The 27,295-nt window shown below is 38.7% G+C and overlaps 2 protein-coding genes across 10 annotated transcripts in view; both read left to right on the forward strand.

Annotated features, from left to right (window-relative positions):
* COL24A1 (collagen type XXIV alpha 1 chain) overlaps window positions 1–4,230 on the forward strand; it is a 127,220-nt gene extending 122,990 nt beyond the window's left edge. For 3 of the 7 annotated variants that reach the window (XM_069022919.1, XM_069022921.1, XM_069022922.1), the window contains 6 exons: window positions 39–65; window positions 232–297; window positions 1,042–1,210; window positions 1,924–2,033; window positions 3,142–3,357; window positions 3,852–4,230. In XM_069022919.1, coding sequence (XP_068879020.1) covers window positions 39–65; window positions 232–297; window positions 1,042–1,210; window positions 1,924–2,033; window positions 3,142–3,357; window positions 3,852–3,998 — 735 coding nt within the window. In that variant the 3' untranslated portion in view covers window positions 3,999–4,230. Of the gene's footprint in view, window positions 1–38; window positions 66–231; window positions 298–1,041; window positions 1,211–1,923; window positions 2,034–3,141; window positions 3,358–3,851 lie in introns of those variants that run through there. The other 4 variants (XM_069022920.1, XR_011152419.1, XR_011152420.1 and 1 more) reach the window with 4 other exon arrangements.
* A 2,034-nt stretch (window positions 4,231–6,264) lies between these two features.
* The window catches only part of ZNHIT6 (zinc finger HIT-type containing 6), a 30,885-nt gene continuing 9,854 nt past the window's right edge, over window positions 6,265–27,295 (forward strand). The window contains exons 1-10 of one of the 3 annotated variants that reach the window (XR_011152425.1): window positions 6,265–6,312; window positions 7,595–7,660; window positions 7,749–7,855; window positions 7,941–8,026; window positions 9,255–9,358; window positions 15,382–15,450; window positions 16,244–16,324; window positions 16,835–16,915; window positions 20,222–20,302; window positions 20,879–20,943. Coding sequence is in view for 1 of the 3 variants with exons in the window: in XM_069022926.1 (XP_068879027.1) it covers window positions 6,299–6,312; window positions 7,595–7,660; window positions 7,749–7,855; window positions 7,941–8,026; window positions 9,255–9,358; window positions 15,382–15,450; window positions 16,244–16,324; window positions 16,835–16,915 (608 nt within the window). In the remaining 2 variants the exon portion in view is untranslated. The remainder of the gene's footprint in view (window positions 6,313–7,594; window positions 7,661–7,748; window positions 7,856–7,940; window positions 8,027–9,254; window positions 9,359–15,381; window positions 15,451–16,243; window positions 16,325–16,834; window positions 16,916–20,221; window positions 20,303–20,878; window positions 20,944–27,295) is intronic. The other 2 variants (XR_011152426.1, XM_069022926.1) reach the window with 2 other exon arrangements.

Below are 27,295 nucleotides of genomic sequence, written 5' to 3' on the forward strand. Positions count from 1 at the left end.
TGTGAAGTACCTAATATCTGTTTTTTCCCATTTTCCAGGGACCACCTGGACCACCAGGACCAAGGGTAAATTCTGTAACAACCTTTACCTACAACACAGTGCTTTATTGAAAGTGAAAATAACAGGATCCTCTTCAAATGTACTACTTGTGACAGTGCTCAAAGAATTTACCACCTGCATTTTTGCATATTCTTATTCATGTTTTCATATTCTGAAATACCTGTTTTTTAGAAGCAAGTGGATCTCAATGCTGCTGTTCAAGCTTTGTTTGAGTCAAATGCTGCCTTGCAGATGGAGGTATATATTTAAATATATTTACAATATTATACAGGGTATGCAATTATAACTTTATTTTTTGAGGACATAACAGGGTTTCCTTTCAAAGACTTAGTTTAAAACAAATAATGGATAACAATTGATTTTAGAATGCAATGAAACATGCTAGGATTTACAGGACATAGCTGAAAAGAAATTAAGAGAAACAGCAAGACTTCGACTTTTCATCATGATTGGTAGTAATGGACGTCTACTGACTATCACACATAGTGGACTGTATCTGTTCAGACAGATAACTATAGTGGCATTTAGGGTTTGATCAAAAAAAACCAACATGTATGTGTCTGGCCACACTGGTTGCAAGAAAATCCCTTACATGGGTGAAGTCAAATAAATTTGCATATAATTTCTAGGTTAAGCCTCAGAGTAGATTTCAGTATTCAAAATCTGAAACCTCTAAGTTTACTCTAAAAATGCGCCTTTTTTTTCTTTTTTTTCCCTGTATCCATATTTTTATGTTAATGTGCCATAATGAAAAATTTGCATACCTAAACCTGCCTTAACATCACTGCTCTGACAATTTTAATAAAATGTACTAATTTGTTTACTGGGATATGTTATCCTTACGTTGTTTTACGTGGCTGATTGCATTCATATAAACACTTTGATTATGTCTGGCTATTCAATGACCATTTGACTCTTACTGCACTTACTGTTGTTGTGACACTTCTTTGTGGTAACACATTTGCTAATGGCCCTTGGCAGAAATACCAGAATACTGAAGTAACTTTACTAGATCACAGTACAGAGATATTCAAAACGCTCCACTACCTTAGCAATTTACTGCACAGCATCAAGAACCCTCTTGGCACACGGGATAACCCAGCACGCATCTGCAGGGATTTGCTTAATTGTGAACGTAAAGTGTCAGATGGTAAGTGTCCACTTTCACTAAAGCTTGAACACAAGTACCTTTGAAAGGTGTTGCTTCCAAATGCTGCTTTCTACCTTAAAATTCTGATGTGCTATATTTAATGTTTTTATTCTTTTTTATTGTATTCTCTTGCAGTATGCCTGTCACAACTATCTATATTTCATCTTTAAGATAAAATTTCTGAATTTTAAATGTGAAATTATGTAGATAACTAATATTATATAAATATTAGACAGATTCTATCTGTCAGTAAACAGATGTATCCAGAAAATTTGAAACTGACTGCAATTTTGTGATTCGAAGTTTTCCAAGAATTTATAGCTAATCTTGCAATGAATTTTGTGTGGACCAGATTCTAGATTCCTAATGAGAAAATTGTATACAATACATTACCACTGTCAGATACACTGGCAGTCATTACATCTCAGAAGTTCCCGAATCAATATTTCAAATAAAATCCCCATCCTATTTAAACATGTAATACCATTCCAACTGTAATCAGAAGTGGTTTATTACGGTCATTTTTCTCAGTATCTCTTATTGGTATAATTTTAATAGTGAAAATATTTTCGTGTTCCTTTTCTTTCATTCCCTTGTGAAGGTATGGTGATAACATATGTAATGTTTGCCAAGAAGTATGAATATTTTTAGCAAATTATTTAGTAGTAATTATATTTAGGTTTTATTTTTTGTCTGAAATTATATACTAACAGGAAAATACTGGATTGACCCAAATATTGGATGTCCTTCTGATGCCATTGAAGTTTTCTGCAACTTCACTGCAGGTGGTCAGACATGTTTAACACCATTGTCTGTGACAAAGGTATGCATTGCTTCTAGAGACACTGTGTCTGTGCTTGAACGCTAAACAAATGCATGCTTACTTACTTTACTCATGGAAAGGTGTTAGATTTCGGGGGGGTGTTGTGCATCTTTGTGGAAGGACATGTTATATATTCTGGTACAGAAGTTACAGTTTTTCTGGAGACTATATATGTTAGTAATTCTCACTATGTTCATTTACTCACCTATGCCAATAAAATTATTTTGTTTTGCTTTATACTTTCTTATACAAGGCATAAAAATAAGCCTGAAATACTTCTAAGCTACATTAGTATCTCATCACTCAGGGCACCTAAGCATAGAGATGCTGAGGTTGTTACAATAGAAAGGATGAAAATATTACTGCTTTCCAACACTTAGGTACTTTTAAATGCTGTTAAGGAGGGACTAGTTTCCTTTACATCATTAGTTCATGTTCTTCCTTACATGTAGTTCTTGAACTCTTGGGAACAGAAATTTTCTGTTTGTGAAGTTCTGTATATATACTGTAGTCACTGAAGAGCTTCAAAAATACTGTGAAGTTCACATATGCATTCCTACATGTGGAAGAACCCTGAATATGAAACGGTCTTGGAGAAATTCTTCTTGAGTAATGAGTTACTATATTTTCTGTCTAAAATCAAAATATACATATGAACTTTTGCATCTGTAATGGGCTATCAGTATTGCTGGAGCCTGTGGTGTAAGAAGACTAAACAGCAGTGTGATGTGGCTTCAGTTAAAACACTGCTGCTGCTAATATCTTTGTTTGAATCACAAAAGCATTTGTTTCAGTTTCCTTATTTAAAAATAGTGTTTTCTGGCCAGCTGTGCTTCAGCAATGTTGTAAGCACTAGCAAATGTTTATATTTAAGCTTTGAAAATGTCCTATGAAAGCTTCTGTTTACAGTAATCACTGTAAGAGAATATAACATCTCTGCTGAGGAATGCAAATCATGCTCTTTGGCATTGACCCCAATGTATATAAACATGTATACATGCTCCAATGCCTGAACACCACACCTACATGTTCATGGCACTTTGTGTCGCTGTGGCCATTCAGCACAGTCCAGCTGTAAGTCTGACAATGCTTTTCTCTCGGAATTTAGCTGGAGTTTGGTGTTGGAAAAGTGCAGATGAACTTCCTTCATTTACTGAGCTCAGAAGCAACCCACAGCATCACAGTCCATTGTCTGAACACACCGATGTGGGGAGTAAATAAAGCAGGTGGCCGGAAGACATCGGTTACCTTCAAAGGATGGAACGGTCAAATATTTAAAGCAAATACGCTACTTGAACCTAAAGTGCTTCTGGATGAATGCATGGTAAATACTTTTAGCAGCAACATTAATTATGATGGAGGTACTGTTTAGATGTTACTAACCTTCTGCAAATAAATAACAATCATTTAGATTCCCATACCTTATAGCTTGCTTCTTTGCATAGCTCTGCATATGCCAGCCTTTAGATACTGAATTCAGCATCTCTTCAAGGGTAAAAGCAATTGCAGTGATACAGGGTATCTGTACTTGCTGTTAGCATTATGTCTCATGTATTTTGAGACTGTATGAAGACACTGCAGAAACATCAGCACAGAAATAGGGAGGTTCTCCAGGAAAATTCAGAAACAGTTAAGTTCAGAATGAAAATTCAGGCTTCAGAAATGGCACTTGTTAAATTACACAGTTTCTTTAGGAACTGCTGAGAGAAGAAATGTTTCTGTGCACTACTTCTCTTTCGCTCTGTAAGCACAATTTTCATTTGTGTTTTGAAGCTCATCTTTTATATGACTCTAATATGCTTCTCCTCTGTGTTTCAGATTGAAGATGGCAGCTGGCGTAAGACACAGTTCTTTTTTCACACTCAGGACACAAATCAGCTTCCAGTTGTTCAAGTTAATGCACTTCCTCATCTCAAACCAGGACAGCAGCACTTCATAGAAAGTGGCTCAGTATGCTTCCTTTAGGATTTCTGTCCTAGGTTTCTTTTTGCATCAGCATGGAGTTTCTGCACAGATTGGATACAAAAGTAATGATCCATTACAGGCAAAATTACTAGGAAACTGAAGAATCGTTTCAAGTGTTGTTGGTTAAAGAATCTCAGGAAGAAAAAGACTTCCTCCTAAGGAGAAATGGCATTAAAAATAAAAGAAAGAAAGAAAAGACTAAGGCAATTTTCTTAAAGTATTTAAAAATAAATTTCTCGGTGCTTTCTTGCATGATTTTCTGGAATGGATTATCTGAACATGGAGTTTTTCAGGACATCAAGTGTTCTTAGCAATTTTTTAACAGCACTGCACAAAAACCATCCTGAGGAGAGCTGGAGACATATGATACTAAGGAGCAATACCTGCTAATGCTCCTAAAAGTGCAATAGCTTTTATATGAAAAGTGAACCATCCCACAGTACAGTACAATGCGTCTTCTTTTCTTAAACATTGTTTTATTCTAGTCCTTTGTGGACACACACATCTGAACAGATGGCACACTACCTCTTTTGTGTTCCCTGTCTGTGTTGCCTTGGTGCTCTTCATAACACAGGGTGCTTGTGGCCTTAACAGATTATTTGAGTCCCTTTTTATCTTTCAGACTGTATGTGCTGGCTACATCAGGATATGTTTCTGTTGTAAAGGTACTTGTTTTAAACCGTTGGTCACATACTTCACATAATGAAAACATTATTTATGTGGATTTTGTGTTTAAAATATTTTTGTGTACTATTTTGGAAATGGTGTATAAGACAGCATATTGTATAGGGTGCATATAGTCAGAACAGTTTGCATTACAGCCATTGTAAAAATTGTTGTAGAAGAGCTACATAAAGTAGTTTTAACTTTTAAATTCTGTATTTCAGTTAACATTGTTAATGCCAAAGCCATCTTAAGATGATATATTCTGTATATATTTTGTAACTTCTGAAAAAACCTACTACAGCGTGTCTTCTGAATGGCTGCTGTTAAATTATAATCAGCATTTCATCCTCTTAGAAATTCCATCTTTTTTTGGCAAAATTTATTAGATCATTTTGGGTTTTTAAAACTAAGATTACAGTGTTCAATTAACTTTTTTTTTTAGTAAAAAAGAACAGTTTTACCATTAGGAAAAGCACTCTTTATATTGATATTCCTCTATCTATTATCAATTCAAAGTGTGCTCAGGAGTACACAGCAAGGTGATACTGGACTGTATTTGGGGGAGCCTGGGAGTGTTCAAACAACTTGTCTGTCTTGATCTGCAGGAAACCACACCACCAAAGTATAATAAAGTAAGCTTCCAAGCTATCTGTTTGTCTTTTACTATTCTGTTTCATATTGTATAGGTCATTCTTAGAAATGAGGAAAATCCTCTAGAAGGGCACTTTTGTTAGGTGGCAGTGCGTCTCTTCCCTAGGGGAGATGTGCTCTGTGTCGTGGAATACTGCCAGAGGGGCAATGTTTGCTTTTGCAAAGTAAGGTACACGCACATCCCACCTTACATTTTATATCAAAGCATCATTTTTGACCACTTTGAGAAAAATCTCATAAAAGATCAAACCAGACTACAGAAAGATGAGAAAATGTCTCACTCTTTTGCATTTTCAAGATCAATGCACTGACATTATGATTTGACATTTGCTCTTAGTTTGGCTTTGGAGGTGATGTTTTGACAAGTGTTTGGGGGTATTTTGTAAGATTATAATTTTTTAGAAAATGTCTGCTTCATGTATATTTTTATTCATCTCGCCCTATTTTTGGGAGTTGTTCATCTCAGAAATTATCTATTTTAAAAGCGAGGAACTTAAATTCTTATAAGGCTGCTCGGATGTGAGTATGTGCATTTCCTTAGTTGAGGCAAAGCCGCACATCCCATGCAGACAGCGGGGACGATGGAGCGGGGCACCGACAGGTAAGAGCGCTGTCCCGTGTCACCTGGATGGGGAGTGTCGCGCCGTGGGGCGGAAGCATCCTTTTGGCAGCGTGCTGGTGTGCGGCGCGGGGCGCGTTTTGGGAAGCCTCCTCTGTGCTTTGGGAAGCCTCCTCGGAGCCTTGGGCACCCTCCCTGTCTGGGCCACCGGCCCCGGACTCCCGCAGGCCCCGGAGCGCCGGGTCCGGGATCGCCTCGTGCGCCTGCGCTGTGGCTCGCGGCCGCCAGGCGGCGCCGCCGCGCAGCAGAGGCCGCGCGTGCCCCGCGCCGCCCCGTGAGGCCCCGCGGCGCGGCCATGGCGGAGCGGGACGGGCCCGGCGGCGGCGGCGGCGGCGGCGGCGGGCGGGCGGCGGGCGGCGGGAAGATGGCCCTGCACAGGTACGGCGCGGCAGCGGCCGCACGGGCTTCGGGAGCGCCTTCCCCGGGGCTGCCGGAGGCGAGGGCAGGGCGGGCCCGCCCCGGGGGCCCAGTGAGCGGCCCTGTGCCCTGCAGCCCCCGCGCTGCTCCCCCGCGGTTTGGCCCGACCGAGCGAGGGGCCGCGCGCTGCCTTCGGCCGCGGCCGCGCAGGGGGCGCTGGGCAGAGCCTCGCTGGAGCGGTGACGGGCAGCGGGCACTGCGGGGATCCTGCAGAGCAGGGAGAGGGAATCTCTCTTCAGAGTAACTCCCCGCTTCTGGTCTGCAGTGTTTGAAACGCTTTTTTCTGTTTTTTGGAGTGGCTTTGTGCTGCTAATACACAGAGCTCGTCAGGAGATGGTATTGCTGAACTTGTTCTTCAGGCCCTCGCTACCAGCAAGCAGCGAGCACGTGGTGGGGAGAGGAAGAGAAATGGGTTAGGGCTGACATTTATCCCCTAATGGTTGAAAATGGTGGCTTTGTACTATTCTTGGAAACTTTACTGATGTGGGGGAAATGTTATTTCTCGTTTTTATTTATCAGATTTAAAATAAGAAGGATGATTATTTCAGTTGACATATCAAGAACTTTTTCCTAAGAGTGGCAGAAACATTTTTTTTAATAGCCTCGTTAAAAACACATGGTCATATTTGTAGAGGAATTCAATTTTTCATTGATATTTGTTTGTTATACGGGTAAGGCTTACACATTTGTGCCTGAAACGTTCCCTGACTTTGGAGTTTGCACAGCTGACAGCCAGAAGTTGTTTGGCTGACCATGTTGTCATGGTCTTTTTGTTTCAGTGAAAAAATGGGATGCATTGTTCAGGCTTTAGTGTGAATCCTTGAAATTTACTTTCCATCTGCCTAAAACTGGGAATATTATAAGCCAGCATGGTACAATGCACATTACAGGTGAGGCAAAAGGAGAAAAGCACTGACACAACCAGGCCACAAAGCATAAACTGTTAACAGGCTTGCTATGCTTCCAATTCTGGAATTAGCACGTGGTTTATGTTTTTTCTTTCAGGCATCTACTGTGTTTTAATATGTATATGTCTGGAGATACTCCTCATAGCTTATGTTTTGTCTACCACCTTTCCTAATCCAGGGCATTTGTATTTTCTCTTTTTCCTTTCAAGGTGCACATAGCTTTTCCTAAAAATGCTGATGGATGGCCTAGTGCCTGGTTGTTGAGCAGGCACTTTCATAGGCCAGTCGGGTGCAAAAATGCTGCATTATTGAGAAGTGGTTTTTGCTTCTTTCAGGTGTGAAACCTGCAGCAAAGAAGAAGCTAAGTACAGATGTCCACGATGCATGAAATATTCGTGCAGGTATCTATTATCTGAACTAAATAGTTTTGATTATTTTTCCCATTCTCCTGCTGAACATGTTAACGTTTTGGTTTTTTTGTCATTTCAGCCTATTGTGCGTAAAGAAACATAAGCTTGCACTGAGCTGTAACGGAGTCAGGGATAAAACAGCATTTATCTCAGTACATGAATTTACTGACTTGAACCTTTTGAGTGGTAAGAACATACCTTGCGTGTTCTAAAACTCTCTGGTTTTACTAGGTTGGTGCTACATTTTTCTTTGGTTTTTTTTAACCTTTAGATTATCGTTTCCTGGAAGATGTAGGAAGGACAGCTGATGCTGCTGCTCGACATTGTATTGTGCATAGTCCAGCAACAAAAAGACTTGTAAGTTTTTGATTATCCTCTTGCTGTGTTGGAGTTAGGATAGGCTACCCTTGAATTCCCACTGAGGCAGTCCCAATCCAGACTCCAGAGCTGGTGCCTCTCTTATGAAGGTATGAATGACCCTGAATTTTAGAGCCAGAAATCAAAAGAAGTCATTAGGTTTATGCAGTAATAGATGGCTACATCCAGTTGCTTGGAAGAATAGATTGCTAGCTATATGCATTCTTAAAATTTATGCATGACCACTGTTGCTGTTGAATGATAGATGTGAGTTAAGAAAGTCTGAATGTTTCCTGACACCTCCACAACTTTTGAATTTTTAATTACACACTTTCCAGATAAACAGTGGATTTATTAATTGCCTAAAAATTTTTACATGCTTCCCTACATACCAGATGAAGGCAGCTAGAGCTCCTCAAAGAATAAATCTAAGCAACAGTGACATAAAAGCCAGCCTTCTAAGGGAGAGGGGGTTTTTGCTGAAGGTCTTTCAGCAACTAAACACACTCCCCAAACTAAAAACAGTGAGTGAACAAATGAAACAAAAAAGTCCAACCAAGTCTACTCCGAAGTATTTAGACTCGTTGATAAGTCACTAAAAGGCATCAGGGCCATTTTATTTTCCGGTCTTGTGAAGATATCTTTAGATACAGCGCTGAACTCAGAATTTACATTGATAACAGAATAAATTCAGAAGATTCCAGCTTCCTCTCTGGCTGGAGTCATTACTCTGTGTGTGTGTGTATTTAGCACCATGATGTCCTGAAAATTTGTGCTGAAGATGGTGAGACTGCATGGGTAGCAGTTTTAGGGGTGTGATACTGGGCATGTTAATGGGATGATGCCCTTAGTGCTACCTTCACATCAGAAGGTTGTGCATCCCTTCTGCCAGCAGGGTTGTAACCCAAAAAACATCGTTGTGGTGATATTGCACCCACAATGGTCACACTGTGACCTTCATGGTATGTTAAAGAACTTTTACTATGAGGAGATAATTGGCATGTTCTTTTTTAATAATAAAAAAACTTAAGAAAATGTTTCAAAGAGTTTCTAGGCTTACTTCATTTTTTTTTTCATTCAGGATGGTTTTTTAAAAATTCAGAGTATTTAATTAGATATGGCCTTTTCTATAATTTTCTCATCATTCCTGTCAACTTTTTATTGTTCAATTTTCACGGGTTTAATATTTTCATATTTTTTTTAAAAAATGTTTTTATTTTTTTGCCAGTTGTACTGCTTGAGGAACAAAGCTCGAGGGTGTAATATTGAGCTAAAAACACTGCCTGTTGGATTTACAAAAAGAAGAGAAAATTCCACCACCTTCAATTTCATGTGAGTCTTCAGTTGGTTGCAGTCAGCAATATTTTATTTTCACTGAGCATATAATGATGAGAATTTGAGTTCATACCAATATGCTTGCTTTAAAATCTGTTAGATGCACTTTTTTTTTTTCTTGAAAAACTATTTAATATTTTATGCTTCAGGTTTTCTGTTTTTTTAAGGTTGGTTGAGCTCAGTTTAATAGCTTACATAATTCATGCTATATTTTGAAAAATGCTATCACTGAGTAACGATAGGAAGAATCAGTGCTGTTGTGTTTTTTTCCTTTTAATTGACACTTAGTTTTTCTGCTGGAAGAAGAAAATGCTTCTTTAGAGGTTTATGCTAAGGATTGATGTAGAAAGCTTGCACAAGTCCCTGTCTTTGAAAAGGCTGACTTCAAATCTGAGGAGGTGCTTCAGTACCCGTGTTGTATTCTGTGACGGGAGTTGCTGTGCTGGAGAGCGTGAATGTTTGATACAGCACAGCTTAGAGAGACAACTACAGACAGATGCGAATTCAGGAAGAAGGCTACGGAAAGTTTAAATATTTTTTCCTTTATCCACTCTGTGGTTTTTCTCTTATATCCGGAATTTGTATTTCGAAGTATTTTCACAGTAAAAATAAAAGAAATGATAAAGTATTTCGTTGTGACAGAAATTAGGTCTACAGTTCAGCTCAGTGATATACTGAGGTCAGATATAAATGCCTTCTGAGCTTCTCACGCCAGGGAGATCCCTGATGACTCGCATGCCCCTCATGGCTCCTTTACTTGTTTTGTTCATGGTCTCAGTTTTGGTGGCAAGCTGTGTTTTCAGGATGCATTTTCCCTCTGTTCTTGGAGCTGTGCACTCTGCAGTGTCAGTCTCTGGCTGGCCACCAGAGGTCTGTCTCTGACAGAGTAATAACCCACCTGGAAACTGCTCCACACACACACCTGGATCGTTTAAGCAGTTCTGGAGAAAAGCATAGGGGGGTTTGGTTTTGCACATAAAGTAGTTTTTAGCAGAACGTTAGGCATCAAATAGATGTAGAAGTGTAACCTTTAGAAGTTACATATTTATCAGTTCTGTTAAAGAAAACCCAGGGTGAACCAATGGAAAGAAAGGAAATCTGAGGTATTTTCTCATCTCTCTGCCCCAGATTTATAGGTCTCCCCTCAGAACAGACCAGGTCTGCCCCAGACCTTGCAGAGGTTGCTTCCCTCTGCACTGACTTCCCTGTCTTTGGCTGCATATTCTACCTTTTACAGATCCTTTTTACTAGCCTCATGCTGGAAAAAGTATCTCAGGCTTAGAGCTGAGTTTCACTTTAACAGGGAAGTTCCTTAATGTTACAAATAAAACAATAAAGACACTTAACAGGTTTAGGCTAAGGAGTAGCCTTCAAGGGCAAATGCAGGAAGCCCAGGAATGCTGGGGTCAGTAGCTAAGAGGACAGAAGAACAGAAAGGGCACAGACACAGGGAGGTTTGACGCTGTTGGGAAGATCCTGGGCATGGTACAGTGCTGTGCTGACAGACATTTGCCTTCATGTACTGTGTTCTTTTTCCTCTAGAAAGCCTTTTTGGGTACACACTGAAGCGTAGCTTGCATTGGGGACAAATTAAACTTTGAGCAAATTACGCGTTCATGTGTATTGTGTAATTTTTGTTGTTTTTGTAGAAGCAGATTTAAAAACTAAGAGAAATGGGGCAAGGAAGGTGACTTCTTGGCAAATAGCCATGGAATTATTTCACAGGCTGTTCAAATTCAGTGATGCATATTAAAAATTAACATCTGCTTTTTGGGCAGGTTTCTTTTCGTTTTTGGTTGTTGGGTTTGTTTTTTTAATTGGCATGTTCTGCTTACTCTCTTTAAATGGGTTCTAAGGAATCAAGTTTGATCAAACCAGTGGATATCAGGCATTTAGCACCTATCTCATGGGACTTCATGACACCCATAACATTTTGTTGAATCTCACATTGGAATGAGGTAAAGCTATGCAAATAGTCATATATCTATTATATGAGCTTAGCACCTGACAGTGCTCAGGGTCTGGTGTGTCCCTCTCCTGTACATGTGAGCCCCTTCTCATGCTATTTGTTAGTCAAGATTTATAGACTGATTGCTCCAGAGGGTGGAGGCTGGAAGCTACTCAACATCTGTGCGTGGAAAACTGAGAACAGGCTTCTCCCATGTCCTCTTCACACTCTCCCTGTGAGCCAAGCTGTTGGGCAGAACAAGGCAGGAATGAGAGTAGTCCAAAACTAGGAAGTACAAGATGTATTCTTGTGTCATCCCCTGCCTGTGCCAGCGCTGGAGGACAGATCTGTGTTGTTTCGATGTGTTAACCAGACTCTTCATTTCCTGGATCCCATGAGTTTGTTTGCTGAATCCGATGTTGTGGAAGCATACGTGCCAATGCTGGGCAACACAGGGATTAGACTAATGTGTAATATTGAATATCTAGGTAATGGAGGGTCATTAGAAAGTAGAGTCTGAATCCAGAGTGTTAACTCATGGTACATATGACTTCTTATTCATAAATTATTTTTAATGTACTGCTTCACCCTACATTTCCTGTGGTGCCCTTATTTTCAATACCACTGAGAGTTCCCCACTGGATATGTTCTGCCATGGAGTTGGTGGGGTGAATTGCTGGGGTAGGAAGCCTCTGGGAACGGGGTGAAGGATGAGGCCAGGCTGAAACCAACAGCAGGAGCATCAGCTGGGAAGCTCCAGCCAGCAGGTCAAATGAGAAGTGGGGAATGAGCTTGCAAGTCCATGGCTCCTGGTACGCTGGCAGGAGATGATGTAGTGATACTGACATGGGACAGTGCAGTTCCCTGAGCTCTGCAGCTTGTGCTGCCCTGCTCCAGCCCATGGCAGCAGAGTGGCATGGAATGCTTCATGGAGTGAGCTGTTCCTTAAGTGCAGATGACTTATGCAATTAGGCATTTTCATTTAGAAAATGAACATAGTACATGTCTGTTGTATCTGAAGGAAATACTACCCCAGTGAGCCATAATGGAAAATGAAGTCAGTGAGATCTGGAGCCAGGATATCTAACTTTAATCAGAACTTGTTGTGAAGCAGCTTTGATAGCATCTACAGTTGACATCAAGTTCTCTGAGCACAGATCAGTGATAGTGAGGGATGCTTCACTTCAACAGGCACCCAGCAGGTTGTTTTTCAAGACTTCATTGTACGGTGAAGAGTATGAGGCTATCCTGTTCCAGGCTTCTTTTTCCTCTTTCTTACTTTTATCCTGTTTTTAATCTGTCTTGCCTCTTTCTGCTTGCCATTTACTTCCAGGCAAGAGTACTTGGAAGAGAGATGAAATCATTAATTGCAGTTTTGGTATTCATTTGCTGAGAAAAAAAATCAAGCATTTTGTTTTTCATAGTGGAACTTCTTGACAAGAAGTGAACTTTTTAACTTCAGCTTCACAGCCCTTTCTGTGCACTATTCCATAGACTAGATTGTGCCTGGAAGGGGGGGGGGGGGGGGGGGGGGGGGCAGATTGTCTGAGAAGAACCCTCTTAAGCTGATTTTTCAGCTGCGATGATGAACTGAGTCTGCCTCAGTGAGCCCACAGGGAACCAGTCTTGCATGTGAAATGAGGATGTGCTGTGTGACAACCGTTTGTGCAGACACGTGAAGAGTGTTCCTAGCAACAGGTAGCAGATAGCTAGAAGTACTTTTCTGGAGCATTTCTTTTTCAAGTGCCTGTGTTAGAGACAGTCCTCTGGGCCACATGCATGTTTCTGTGAACTGTGTCATGGTTTGTCTTGTCGCATTGATTTGGCTGTCTTGATTTAAAGATCAAAGTATCACAGAAAGGGTTATATCTTCAAATATTTAGAATAAGTGAACATGGCCTGTTTGAAAAATTTGGGGGAGATGGTGAGTTAAAGGAAAAATGCTAGCAAGCCTCATGTTAGTTAATAATATAGAACAAAACCCTCATCTGAACAGTCCTTATAAACATTTTAATAAATGTGCCTATCATTAGTGTTTCCTTCAGCTAATGGTGGTGACCCTATTTCTGGGTCTAAAGCTTACTAAATTTTACTAAGGTCTCCTTGGGAAAGTGCTTTGAAATAATACCATTCCATGTTAAATGGCAGATATTAATGTGTCTGAGAGGAATCTCAAGCTTGTTAATAGCCAGGGAACTGAACTGGTTACATAACCCTATTGATATTCCAGTTTACTCTGTGTGTATGGTATCACTGGTGCTTCCTTCAGCTGTCAAGATAAGAATTGCAAAACCTTGTTTTCCTGACCTTGCAAAAAACTCCCAAAATTCCACTCAATGATTTCGAGTTATTTAAAAACATTTTGCAATTTGGTAATTCTAGACTATCATACCAGTATGCAAAACAGGATAAAAATCATGGGTCCAAATACTATGCCAGCTTCTGATTTTATATATATGCTGTATGATTAATAATGTTTTCTGTGTTATCCTCCAGCTCTGTTCTTCTTACCTCTTTCAGACCTGATGTTCTCTAATTTCACCTTCTCATTCAAGGGAGGCATTCTCATTCTCTGCTTTAGCAAACATGAGCAGAGAGAAAGGCGGAATCACAAGGCATGCTGCACAACTCTGCTGAGGCACACATTGTTTTGGGGACCCTGGGCTTCATTAATTCTTTTTATTCTAATTATTACCTTCTTGGGAAGGGGGTTCCTGCTTGCTCTTTTTTTTGGTAAATACTAATATGTCTGATTTTACTTCTACTCCAGAAAGTATAGTTCAGCTGTAAAACTCAGTTTTCTCCTAGGAACAGCTAGGTAAGGGAATTATTTATTTGATAAGCTCACTTTATAAAAAGTGCTTGCATTTAAAAATTGCTATAATAGTTAATTGATCTTAGCACCTAAGTTTACTATTTTGCTGGTGGATGCACGTACACTCATCTCTGCAGCCAGCTAGAACCTGCTGGATGACGTTTCGTCTGCCTGATAAACAAATTAAACAACGTGTTGGAACAACACTGTGTTTACTTTTTATTGTAGAACAGAATTTTTGCATAACTGAGGGTGATTATCCTGGATACAATGATTCATTGGTCTTAAATAATGTTTAAAAAAGTAGTTAAAAAAGAGACACCATTAGACATCCCTGTCCTTCACAGGTGTTTGAGCTCTGATTTCTAAATCTTTGCTGTTTGTCATGAGTGTGAATTTCTAAACCAGAGCAAAAGGCCAGGAACCTACCTTTTAGGTTGTGCTTTCTCGTAGGGGAATCTTTTAGAAAGGTTTCTGCAGATTTTCTGCAAATGAGCAAAACAGCAAATAGAGACTGCCTGATGTAGCAAAGTACTCTCTACCTAATACTGCCTTTCTTAAGGTGATACTAGTCTCTAACTATGCTTCAGTAGCTTCTTTTCTCATTCATGTTCATTGTGCTAGCTGGAAAGGGAAGATGCCTTGTAAAAATAACAGCTAACATACAGAAGAAGGGAATGTGACATCACTTCGTCTGTACCAAAAGTTTTACGATCTTTCTGTAAAATGTTTGTTCTTTCTGACTTCTCTTGTCCATATTATGCCAGAAGGCAACTTCCCTCCCTGGCCATGACACATTTGAGGCCATCATTGCTGGGAAGAGATGAGTCCCCTGTGTTCTGTAGGACCTGGCCTCAGCTGAGGCTCTGATTATTATTGTTGCAGAGGTTTGGTAATCTGTCCTGGGTGATATGCCAAATAGCAGTTTCCTTTTCTGAAATTAAAGGGCAGCTGGAATATACTCCCTTTTAAAATGTGAAATACTGTTGATCAGTTAATTGGTGATATCTTACTATATTTGTAAGGAACAGATTTTCATCCCATGAGGACTTGAAATTCAGCAGGATGTGGGAGCATTACATCTTTCAAAGAACATCTTAGCTTCCCTGCACACCCCTTTTACTCTCTGAAGCCATTCAAAATCTTAACTCTGTAGTTTCTTTAGCACCCATGCTGTCGGCTACCAAGCTTTATCATAAAATAAATAGTAGTTGTTACCAACTAACACTAAGAATATGCATTTCTTTTTCTTTTCAGGGAGAACAAGTTCTACTGGCATTTGAAGCTCGTATTTCCTCACTGTCATGCTGAATACACTTTAAAAGGGTACAGAGCTTTAAAAAAGATTTTTATAAAGTTTAAATTAATCTGCTGAAGTTGAACTGCAAAATATTTTGATCAGTTCTTACTGAGTTGTGTTATACAAGGTAAACTCAGGTATTAATTTTAGTCTTAATTAAAAGGGCATTTCAATTTAAAAATATTGAAAGTTGTTTAGTCTTTTCCTCTTTGAAAGCTAGCAGACTTTTCAAATCAGGCAAAATGTTTGGTTGTTAGTCCTTTTCTCTATGTAAATAGTGAGCTTGTATATTCATAATAGCAGTACCCCTACACCTGACGTATTCTGTTCTCATGGAGCAGATGTTCAGCAAGATTTGCCACCTCTCCTCACCTGCACTGTGGAGCTGACCTTCATACAGGGTGAAATGGTTGCATTGTTTGCTTTGTAGGAAAGTCCACAAACACGTTTCGAAAAGGCAAAAAAATAAGCTTTTATTGACAGATGTTTCTCCTTTTTTCCTAGCCTGAAGGGAGGTGAGAAGTATGCCCTTGTCTGCTTCTAGGGCTGCAGGAACAGTGTGTTTCTTTTGCAGGGTTAGAAACTAGAGATATGCATCTGTTTACTCCTCGTACGTGCCTGTGAAATCCCAGTGCTGAAATTGAGATAAAGCTGCCCATATCTGTGCAGTATTGATACACATTTATGATCCTCCCATAAACTACTCAACTGTGCCACTATAACATGCTATTGTACAGCTTCCTCCAAGTGACTCATAATAGTTATTTGTGTACATGATGATCAATGTCTCACATGCTTGATTTTTATCTTTGGTAAAAGGGTGCCTGATGATAAAACACTTGCTGATATCCTCAAGCCATACATTGATCCAGTGGAGTCAGATCCTGTAGTTTGTCAAAGGTGTGTATTGAATAACTTTTCTGCCTAGTTGATATAATGCACTTATAAAAGAAGGGAATGGTTCTGAATAAATGGCCTAAATTAGCTGCACTATCAGCTTGCAGAGCTGAGTTCCCAGTCAGCAGTACATCTTTAATTCCTGTGATGGAAACCATCCTAACATTCACCAGCCAACTAACCCTGGGGTATAGCCACCAAATTTAAACCAGCAAAACATTAAGAAACTGACTCACGGCTTAAAGACCAAGTAAAGCAATTATAATTCTGAAAAATGTAACCATAATTAACCTCAGTAGAGGTGAGGATTTACATCTTCAAAATAATTAGAAAAACATACTAATAATTATAACCCTCACTTATAGGAAACAATATGACAAATTATTGTTTTCATGAAAAAAATACATTGTTTTGGTTGTTGACATGCATAAGATATCTATATCTTAAGGATGACGGGAAGAAAAGTCATTGTACATCATTTCTGCATCTTTGCTGCCCTTTTTTTTTTTTCAGATTAAAAATCTATACAGCATCTCCTCAGTCAGATGTACGAATTTTAATGAAAATAGAAAACAGGAGCCGAAACTCTATCAGGTGAGGTGGTTCTTCAGTTTATGTGCTTACTAATTAAAAATAACAAAAGGATTTAACATGTTTCTTAGTCTTTAATTTTACAGTTGGAGATTACATAATCTCATGGATTAAACTTCAGTGAGTAATTAAAAATGGTCTTAAAAATGATTTGGCAAAAATGCTGATTCTTTGTCTTTTATGTCAACATTGACATTTCGGTGCTGTTATTGAGTAAGCAAGCCCCTACCTGAACTGCTTCAGCAGAAGTCCATGCCAGTGTAACAGAACACAGGTTTGTGTTAAAATGCTAAAGAACTGTATTGACCCATAGATCTTCCCATCTGGAAGTTCCTCTCTGGATATGTTAGCCTCCCTCAGGGAGTTGAAGTGATAGTCAAGGAGAGTTATCTTTTTAAATCACTGCAGCAAAAATTACGTGTTTATCACAACCCAGTCACTGCATTTAAAATTACACATTTTTCTCAAAGTTACTTGCTCATCACTGTTCATGTTACCGTATTTCTGGGTGTGGGCTTTTATGTCTTCAGAATTCAGACTTGTGCAGAATTGTTTTCTTTGTTTCCAGAACAGACAATAATCTTGAACTTCAAAATCAAACTTTTTGCTAGTATAAATACCATTCTGAACACTCCATCCTGTTGTTATTGCTACTGAAAAGGATATGCATCAGCATAGTATCATAACTTACTGTGGTTCACAAGTGATTCCTAGTTAGGCATCTGAAAGTACATTCTTGTCTTCAGATGTAACAAATGTAAATAATATGCTTCCCTAAAATATGATACGTTATTTCCAAGGGGGGAATAAAGGTATATGGTAAGAATTTTAGCTGTAACTTGGCTTCCAGTTTATGCTGGGCTTTTTCCCAGTAATATTAAAAAATGTGTAATGTACTTTTCAGTTCAAATTCAAGTGCAAACTTTTAATGATTTTGATTGATTTTTTCTCTTTGCAATCATTATTTGAAATATGGTTGTAACATTTGCCATCAGAATTGCCAGCTAGAAATCTGTTGGTTGTAAGTGAATTTGAAGATACAGAGCCATGGTTCTTATAAGCAGGGGGAAAACATGAAAGGCCTTGGACTGACCGGTACCTGTGTCTGAGTGTTATAAGTATGGGAATAGTGAGTTCTCATTTGTGGACACTGAAATTGTAAGGGACCAGCTGTTTCAGCTGAGTGTTCAGAAGTCAATGGAGCCTGATGGGTTTCATCCTAGAGTACTGAAAGAGGTATTGGATGTTACAGCAAGGCCTCTCTTGATCATATATTAAAGGCCTTGGGGTCTGAGGAGGTCCCTGTTGACTGGATGTCTTTTTTTAACCTAACAGGCAGGTAAATACAGCTCAGGCACTCACACAACACCCCACATCCCCAGTGGGATGAGGAAGAGAATCAGGAAGAAAAAATTAAAATTTTATCTTGTGTTGTGATAGTTTATTAGCATAAAAAAGGAAAGGATGATAATGATAAAAGAATTAGAATATACAAAACAAGTGATGCCTGATGAAGTTGCTCACGATCCACTGGCCACTGTCCAGCCAGTTCCCAAGCAGCAGCCCCTGGCCAGCTTTGCCCTTAATTTATGTGCTGACCATGTGTGATATGGTATGGAATATCCCTTTGGCCAGTTGGGATCAGCTGTCCTTGCTGTATCTTCTCCCAGCTTCTTGTGCCTTCCAGCCTACTTGCTGGTGGGGTGGTGTGAGCAGCTGAAAAGACCTTTATACTGCAGTATCAGCAGTGGTCTTTCACATTTCCTTTTTTTAGGAAAGAAGGAAAAGTTGGTTTTGTAATAGTAGATAAAATCCACATTTTAATCTTTTCAAGTGTAATATTTAAGCTGTTTGGAAGTGAAGTATGTAAGAAGGTTTGGAAAGAAACCAGTTTAATACAGAAGTTGACTATCTCTTGTGCTCTTTAGGTTTTTTTTTGTTACTTAACCATTTGTCTCTTCTGAAGTATTTATAATATTTCCTTATGTCACAGATTTGAGCAAGAATTCTTTTTTATTAAATTAAATTAACCTAAATATTCTTAAGTCTGAGACTCATCTGTATTCCCAGAATCAGCCTATGTTTGTTGATGATGAGGTTGGAGTAATTGGTATTTATCCCACTTAGTGAATGTAAAGTTGGAAGTACAGGAACACCAGTAGAAAGTTAAAATAGAAGTGTATTTTGACTTGAGGACAGCAGTTCCGCACTTGGAAATTATATGAATCTCTTCATATAAGTTGGTGGAGCAGGCCCAGCTGGGGCAGTGCAGACAGGTCAAAGAAACAGCATACTGAAGAAAAATTCCTCCTCTGAAAGGAAAGAACAAAGTTTGTTTGAAATGATGGGACTGCTATGTCAGCATAAAATCACTTCTGTCGACATAAGCTGTGTCTGTGCCAGCAGGCACTCTCAACACTGTTGTTGTGACAAAGGCTCTGTGAGGGAATTCAGAGTTTTACTGTAGTTGCATTACAGTTAAGTAAGAGGGAATTTGTTTTGATTTCTTCTCCTTTTGGTTCCTCTCCCCTAAGTTAATTGGAGAATATTGGTTCTTACTCTATGAATCAATATGTGCAATTGCAGTGGAAGTAGTTGTGATGTAACATAACCAGCTTGCTGCTTAGTGGTGTTCCCTATGGAACAAAAACTGAGTGGAGACAGAGCTCCCTCACCTTTCTTTATGTTTCTTTAACAGTGGGAAGCGTTAACTGCTGGTTTGTGTAGCTTTGAGTTCCACTGGCAGCTCAGTGTAATTTCTCATCCTGTGCCTCCTCATTCTGTGTGATTTTAGGCTGTATATTTCTGTACAGAAAAAAGATCTTCCATCACTTTGTGGGCAGACTGAAGGAGTAGGATTGGTGTAGGCTACTCATACATGTAAGTGTACATGATTGCTGTGTTATCTACGACTTCTGTGCCCACCAGAAAAATTTCTTCTCTACAAGCACTAGATGATAGAAAAATTGTAAACACATGTTGTTATGTCAGATGTTGGTTTTAGGCTTAGCAGAACCTTTTGGAAAAAAGTCCTTTTCGTATTTACAATTGTGTATTATTGAGGAAGTGCAGTGGTGTTTTGGAGAGTATCTAAGCAGGATTATTATGGGTTATAAAATGTTAGTCTTCTAGTTTTAAGGTAGGTATGCTACAGAAGGAGTTTAGTATTTCCTGTAATTGTTTATGAAACAGGAGTTTGTGGTTTAGTTTTGGCTGGTTTTTGTGTTTCACAGCAAATCACCCTTTTAGTTTGAAGGTCCTTTGTAGAATGCTTTAAATTTTTGGGGTTTTATTTTTTTCTTTCTCCAGAAATAGAAATTAGCCATGAAGTACTGATTTCTGCTTGCTCACAGGAGTTCTGCAGAACTTCAGAAAGCCACTGGTGTGCAGGTATCGTGGATAGCTGCCAAGTACGGTGCTTGCTTTCTTCTTGCTGTGTGTCTTTTATCATCAGTGGTGACAGTTCTTAGAGAACTTTGCAATAAGTTATTATTTCTGTCTTCCCTAAAACCAGCTTGTAAGAATTGCTTTCAGTATTAATTGGTAGTACTCTACAGTTAATTGGGGTAACCTAAAGCATAATTTCTCTTCATGTCTTCTTGGCCCTACCTGTCATCTCATGCTCTATAACTCTCAGTTACACTTGGTTGTCTTCTCATTAGCTACACTTACTTTATGAGGAATCTTGCAAAGGAGAGTTTCAAAAAACAAGCGTTACATAACTCTCTTCTTCACTTAAAACCTTTTGCTTTTAAAGGAAGTTTGGAAAAAATCTACATTTGAGTGGGTCAGAATAGTTTTCCGTTTGGTACTGCTTGCTTCGATCACCTGTTATGCAATATTTAGTTAGTGGTTGGTGTCCATTCTCTCCTTGGCTGTAGCTATTCCAAGAAAGGTTTAACTTCTGCCTCTTGGATGATTTTTATAGTCTACATTCTTTTATAAAGTAGTATTTTCTTTCTTCAGGATAAATTAGTGTCCTGACTATCTTCAGACCTTTATTTGGGATGCCTTCAAAGTGACTTCATATGGTAAGAGTATTGCTTTTTCCAGTAAGGAAAGGAAAGGTGCAACAGCCAAATTACACCGTGTGGTTTGGGAAATACACCTTCTCATTTTCCTGAGAATAGCCTTATCAAGCTTCGTGTAACAAAAAAACTAAACCAAAACAGCAACCAGCCCTTCCCAAAAAGAATTCCTTAATCAAACAGATCCTTGGTCTTTTTTTGTTAGTAAGTTAATAGTCAGAGTTAGGTTGTTTTGTAACTACGGATACCTCATGAGAAATTCATTTACTCAGCCTTATCATATAAGGTAATCCTATTTCTAGAAGAGAAATAACTGCAACTTAAACTTAATTTTAAAAATTAAGTATAATTTAATTAAGTACTGATACTTTCAGAGACAAATCTAAATAAGGTTAAACCACACAAATATCTCTTTTACTGGGCTCAGTAACATCTTGCATGAATCTAGTTTAGGTAGTTGACACTTTAATTCCATGCATTTGGTTTAATAGAATTTAAAAATAATGCTTTCTTAAACATCAGTGTTAGGTCTTTTGTATAGTAATGTTCTTTTTTGGCCTATTCAGAATACCACGTGAGCGTTACTTCAAAATCAGTTGTTGCAGAAAACTTTGAGGATGTGAAGGTAGGATTAGGCCCTGACAGAATATTTAGGTGCCTGGAAAATACAGTCTGGTTGGCTTTAAAAGCTTTGCAAAGTCCACTGCTTTGAGTAGACCGACATCCATGAAGGAGCTGGAGTACAGAGCTGTACCAGACTGTATCCTGTCGCTTTCCTGTTGTAAAACTGCCACATCATACAGGGATGGATACAGAATCAGTTGTAGCATTGTATTCTGTATCAGTAGGTGCTGGTGTAGCTCATTCTCCAGTTACTCAGAAAGCAAAAAATACCAAAAGGATTTTTGTGCCAGTTCCAACATCAAGGGGCTTCTTAACTGTCTGTGGCGGCACTGGCTGGGGCACATGAGAATAATGGCATGTTTGCCACTTAATTCTTGTGGGCCACAGGGAAGAAAATCTACTCAACAAGTATCAGAGGTTCTCCTCTACTAAGTGCCATTGTTTTATGGTGGTGAACACTTACTTTGCTTTAACTGATTTAATTCAGTTGCTTTCCAGAAGGCTGGATGATGTTAGTAATTTTGGATCACTTCCCTGTCTCAAGATCAGCTGGCAGAAATGAGAGTTATTTCCTTGGATGACTGAGCTCTGTGCTCAAAGAGAATTTTCTTTTGTAGTCTATTGTTTTTAAATAACTAAGGGTTAGATCACATCAGTAGGTTGCAGTAGTCACAGTAATAGATTTAGGAAGGTGAAGCTTTTTGTCTCAGTATGTGCAAATAAGCCAACACACTTTTGGAAAATCATCTTGGAATTCAAAAAGTAGTAGAAATGTAATGGAACCAAATAGTTTTTAATATAGTATGTAGATTATTTATTTTCTTATCTTTAAAAATGTCTGTTAGATACTTGTTTCATCAGTTACTTTAAGATTATTTTTAAAACCCTGTTATATTAAAATACATTGAAGGTAGCCTCAAGTATTGATCTGTTAATATTTTCCTTAATTTTTCATGCTGTCTTCCTCAGGCACTTCCTTCTGCATTGTCATTTTTGAATAACTTCATGTAAAACCAAGAGAGCTTATAGTCTTTGCTTCCTGCTTTTCACACATAACTCAGTTTCTTTAAAAACTTACTGCTGTTAATGTGGTTCATGAATCAGTTCTTTATATTATCATATTATGACCTCATTTCAAAAATACTGCTTCATCTTGCAAAACAAGTGTGCTGGAATTAACACGTTTCAAGCATTATTTCCTCCTTTGCATTTTCTGCAAATGTTGAAAAGTGGTGTGCTTTATTTATGATTCTCTAGTCTTACTTAGGAAGCAATTTCTTTTCACATTTGTGTAGTACACAATATACATGAGACAGGAATTAAGGATACAAATCCTTGGCTGAACTGCTGGCCTTGGCATGAGTTGGAACAGACCCCAAGCTGGCTTTAACCTATGCCAGAAGATTGACAGTAGAATTCATTACTCCTCTGTAGCTTGCAGCAGCTGGCACAAAAGCAGCTCTGCCAGCTTTACAAAAGCAGGGAACCAGCTTACAATAGTCATTCTTCACTGCACAACTGTAGTCAGGCACTGGTGACTTTGTGCTGTTCAAGGGGAAGTAGAATTTGGTCTGTAGTCTGTTTCTTAAACACAGCACTCCTATGTATTAATACTTGCTGCTGTTTTTTCCCAGTGTGTTGGATTTTAGTTGGTGGGGTTTTTTTAATTAAAACTTCTTGCTTTTCTCACTGAATACTTCCTTGTGTTTTCCTGCAGGTCATTTCAGGCTTCCTAGTTTGTTACTGGAGCCATTTCAGTGTATTTCTCACATGCTCTGTCTCTATCTGAATGTCAGTCTCTCTGCTGACAAAAGCGATGCAGAGCAGTAGATGCCAGGTTACACAGCTTTTACTGTAAAAAGCAGTCACTTTCCTTCCTAGCTACTTACATTCTTCATTGAAATCCTGTATTACACAACAGAGATGGAAAGCAGAAAACTACTCATTTCTGAGTATAATAAGTGTGTATGGTCTGAATCTGTAGCATGCATAGCTAAATATTTGTGATGTCTGACTACAATTACTTGACCTTTCAAAAGATTTTTGGGATGATTTCAAAAAAACCCAGAGTTTGTCCATCTTACTATCTTGTGCAATCATTTTTTTCTTGAAAGGGATTCCTTTATGAACCAGTAGATGCCTGGTTTTTTTTAAAGTAACAATCCAGTGTTTTGTAATCCATGCTGAATTCTTTTGGATGAACTGTTTTACAATTAATGGTATTGCGTTAGGGTTTCTAGAGTGTCCCAGCTAGAGAGTTGCTGACTGAGACATTTATTGCACAAAGATTTATTTGAAATCATAACATCCACTCCAAAATTCTGCTATCTATGTTGCAGCAAGTTAAATTCAGACAACTTGTAGAGGAGGAATGTGTAAGTATAGAGGTGGAGGATGAGAGAACAGTAAGTGTTAAGTTGGCTTCAGCCAGTAGTTTGACCAGTCCAGTCATGTTGTGGTGTTCATAAGCACCACAGGCAGATCTGAAGACCTTCAGATACTTCATGTTTGCGGAGCAGGTAGGCAGACCCCAAATTCTAAACCAGAAAAACTGTACACAGTATCCTCTTTTCTCATCATATCTGGGCTTAAAGCACGGGAACAGCCTACCCAACACATGCACAGGCAGATTTTCTGCCCTCTCTTAGAATGTGCAGCTGGAAAAGGCTGTTTCAAGAACAAATCTTGTGGTTTGCTCCAGCCTGACATTTCTACTGGAGAACAGAGGGCCACTCCCATGTATGTATGTAACTATGTAACATATGTATGGTATGGAAAAAGTCTTCATGGAAGTTCATCTGCTGTGTAGCATGCATAAGGCAGACTTGAAGGCAGGAAAACAGGCTATGAAATTCAAGAAAATAGTATAGTTGGAAAAACCCTGTTGAATAATCTGTAGCCCCTTGGCTGAGGGAAGGAGCTGGTAAAAATGAGCTGTAGAGCCAAAGTGACGTTCAAACTATTTGTCCTCTTCCACTGTAGATTAGGTGTTGTGAGATGTATTGAGGGGCTTAATTCAACTCTGTGGGTTGCTGTTAAAATATTTATATGAAGGAAAAAGAGGATTTTCTGCCGGTTTCTTGGAAGAAAAAGACAATGAGATGCTGATTTAAAGAGAGCATCGTTCCTTAATTTCAGGGACCGGGAGCATGGGAAGGCTGAAAAGGCTTCTAGAAGCAAAGATACAAACTCTGCCCTGGACAGTTGAAGTGATAGGCTGAATTTGGAATCTGCAGCACTGTGAAACATGGCAGCATAGCCATCAGTGTTTTTACAGAGAGAGGAGAGGAGAACTTTTACATGTTCTTGTCAGGAAGGAGAAAACCTGTTATTTCCTCCTGATCCTGCCAAAAGGGAATCCCTCTGTTTTTTCTCTTTCTTGACGGAAGTGTGCTAGGACTGATTGTTTCAACATTGCCAAGTAGAGAATTGACCTTCCTGCTTGTTTCCCAAGAGAATAATTTGTTTTCTTTATTTCATAGCTTTTCATTGTAAAGCATTGGCAACCTGTACCTTAATGGTATGTTTGTAGTACTGTGATTCCCATGAAAATAAGTATAAATTTGTGAATATGTTTCCACCATTCAGTACAGAGCGTTAAAGACATTTAGACTTTCTCCATACGAGCCAAATTTGGAAGTTAATAGTTGCTATTTGGGGATTCAAAATTAGAGAAGTATCAATTCTTCTTGAAGTGGAGGTTCATTAGATTAACCCAAGCATAATGACAAAAGTATTGCAAATTTACAGTGACTGATTTCTTATCAGTTTTATATTTGTTTAGTTTAGCAGTGTACTGCTTGCTTATGTTAATTTGTCAAATGAAATTTGACGTATTAGTTTTCTGAACTTGATGTATTAATAGTTTCTAATTGCATCCTTTGATACTCCTTGGTACAACTTGTACCTCTAAAATTATTTATAGTTAAGTTTCATAGGGCTGTGTATCAGAATGCTGTCATTAAAGTAGACTTATGACTGACTTTTTCCCTGTGATCATGCCAGTATTGTATTAGTCATACAAGTTTCATATTTTGACCTCTTCATATTTTTGGGGAACAATGCACAGCTTTTACTTGTACTAAATATGCCACTGATACCTTTTCAGTTTTTCAAACTTAAGACATTCATCTGCAGTAGCCACCTCATTAGTCTTAGTAATCAGAACTTTTCCCTTGTGAAATTTCACATTTACATTAAGTCTTCTGGCTTGTGGTAACTCAGGCTGTTTTGTTTCTTTATCTGAGTCATATAGTGGCCTTACATGATTGTGGTTTACGCTTTTTTCATATGTCAGCTCTATAATATTTAAAGAGTTGTAAACCTTGAGCTTTTGAGTACTTTGTGAAGCTGCCCGGCTTCACAAAGTAAGTAAATTCCCATGTGTGTAAAGAACTATTGCTGTGATGCACTTGACTTACAGCATCTTTACTTGATGCTGGATTTTTGTTCTTTTTTTTCATTATGTCTTATGCGATGGGGAAAGTATTTGCATTCTTGAAATTCAGTATCACTTTATTTCTGTATTCTTTGCACCAAATTCTGCCAAATGCAAGAAAACTGACATTTGCTGGTTTCACATTTTCCTTTTGTTTTGTTGTACTTTGTTTTATAACTCAAAGATGCAGAATGTTCTGTACTTCAATTAATCTTTGGATCATTGTTGTGATCCTGAATCCTTTTACCTCATCACTCTTACAGCTCAGTCCACTAAATTGTTGAAGCAGTTGCCTTATCTGCTTTATGGGTTTTGCCATCAATTGATATATTTTTCCATTATTGTCATTAAACAACTTTTACTATGCTTTTTTCCTTTGTGCAATTGCCTCATTCTCAAGAGGCTTAAACAAGGACAGCCTTTGTGCTTCTGTGGTGACATACTTGTAGTCTTACTTTGCTTCTCTCTCCTTTCCATTAACTGTTTTGTATATTTTCTAGGGTAGAAGTGAACAAACCAATGAATCTTTTTGGACATCTACTATTTTTGTCAAATAATTTAGGTGTTCCTGCTGTCTTCACTTGAGTGTTACTTTTTTTTCTTCCAGGATGTTACAAGAGGGGTTTGTGAGTTCAGTTTTTCTTTTCCCCGTTTTACACCTGAATTTTCAACAGTTCTTGAGTTTCTCTAGAGGCAGAGCCTCTTAGAGCCCCTGAAAGAGAGGAGTTGTTACAAATTGTTACAATTTGTCTTAATATGGTCATTGTGTGAGGATGACCTATGGCTGAAATATGGCATGGAAAAGGAACAGCTTCATGGTTTTCTCATTAATTGGATGTGCCTTTATGTACTCTGTGAATGTAGGTGTAGTTGGGAGATGGTGATGATGTCCAGGATACTTCCCTGGTATGCTGGCAGCTTTTCCTCCTGTACTTTTTTAGTTGGTTCCTAGCAGGGTTTGTGGTCCAAATGGTTGATAAAAGAAGGTTTCTTGATCTATTTTTTTTTTTTCCAGAAAAAGCACGTTTTTGATGGAAGTGTTACTTAAGATAGGGATTTGACTTGAAAGGGATTTGGCCAGGCATCTGGTCTTTACTGGTCTTGATTAAGTTATGCAGGTATCAATAGTATGGAGGAGAAGTTAGTGAACGTCTGTTGAGGCAAATTATGGAGGTCCTAGACCAGGAGAAGAAAAATAACCAAGAGCGGAAGGAGGACCTGTCAGGTTTTAAATACTTCCGTAAACTGTAGTATGTATTCTTTTCATATAAAAATATCAACTTGAGCTAGGTT

The sequence above is a fragment of the Aphelocoma coerulescens genome, chromosome 8 (assembly GCF_041296385.1).
Source record: "Aphelocoma coerulescens isolate FSJ_1873_10779 chromosome 8, UR_Acoe_1.0, whole genome shotgun sequence".
Lineage (NCBI taxonomy): Eukaryota > Metazoa > Chordata > Aves > Passeriformes > Corvidae > Aphelocoma > Aphelocoma coerulescens.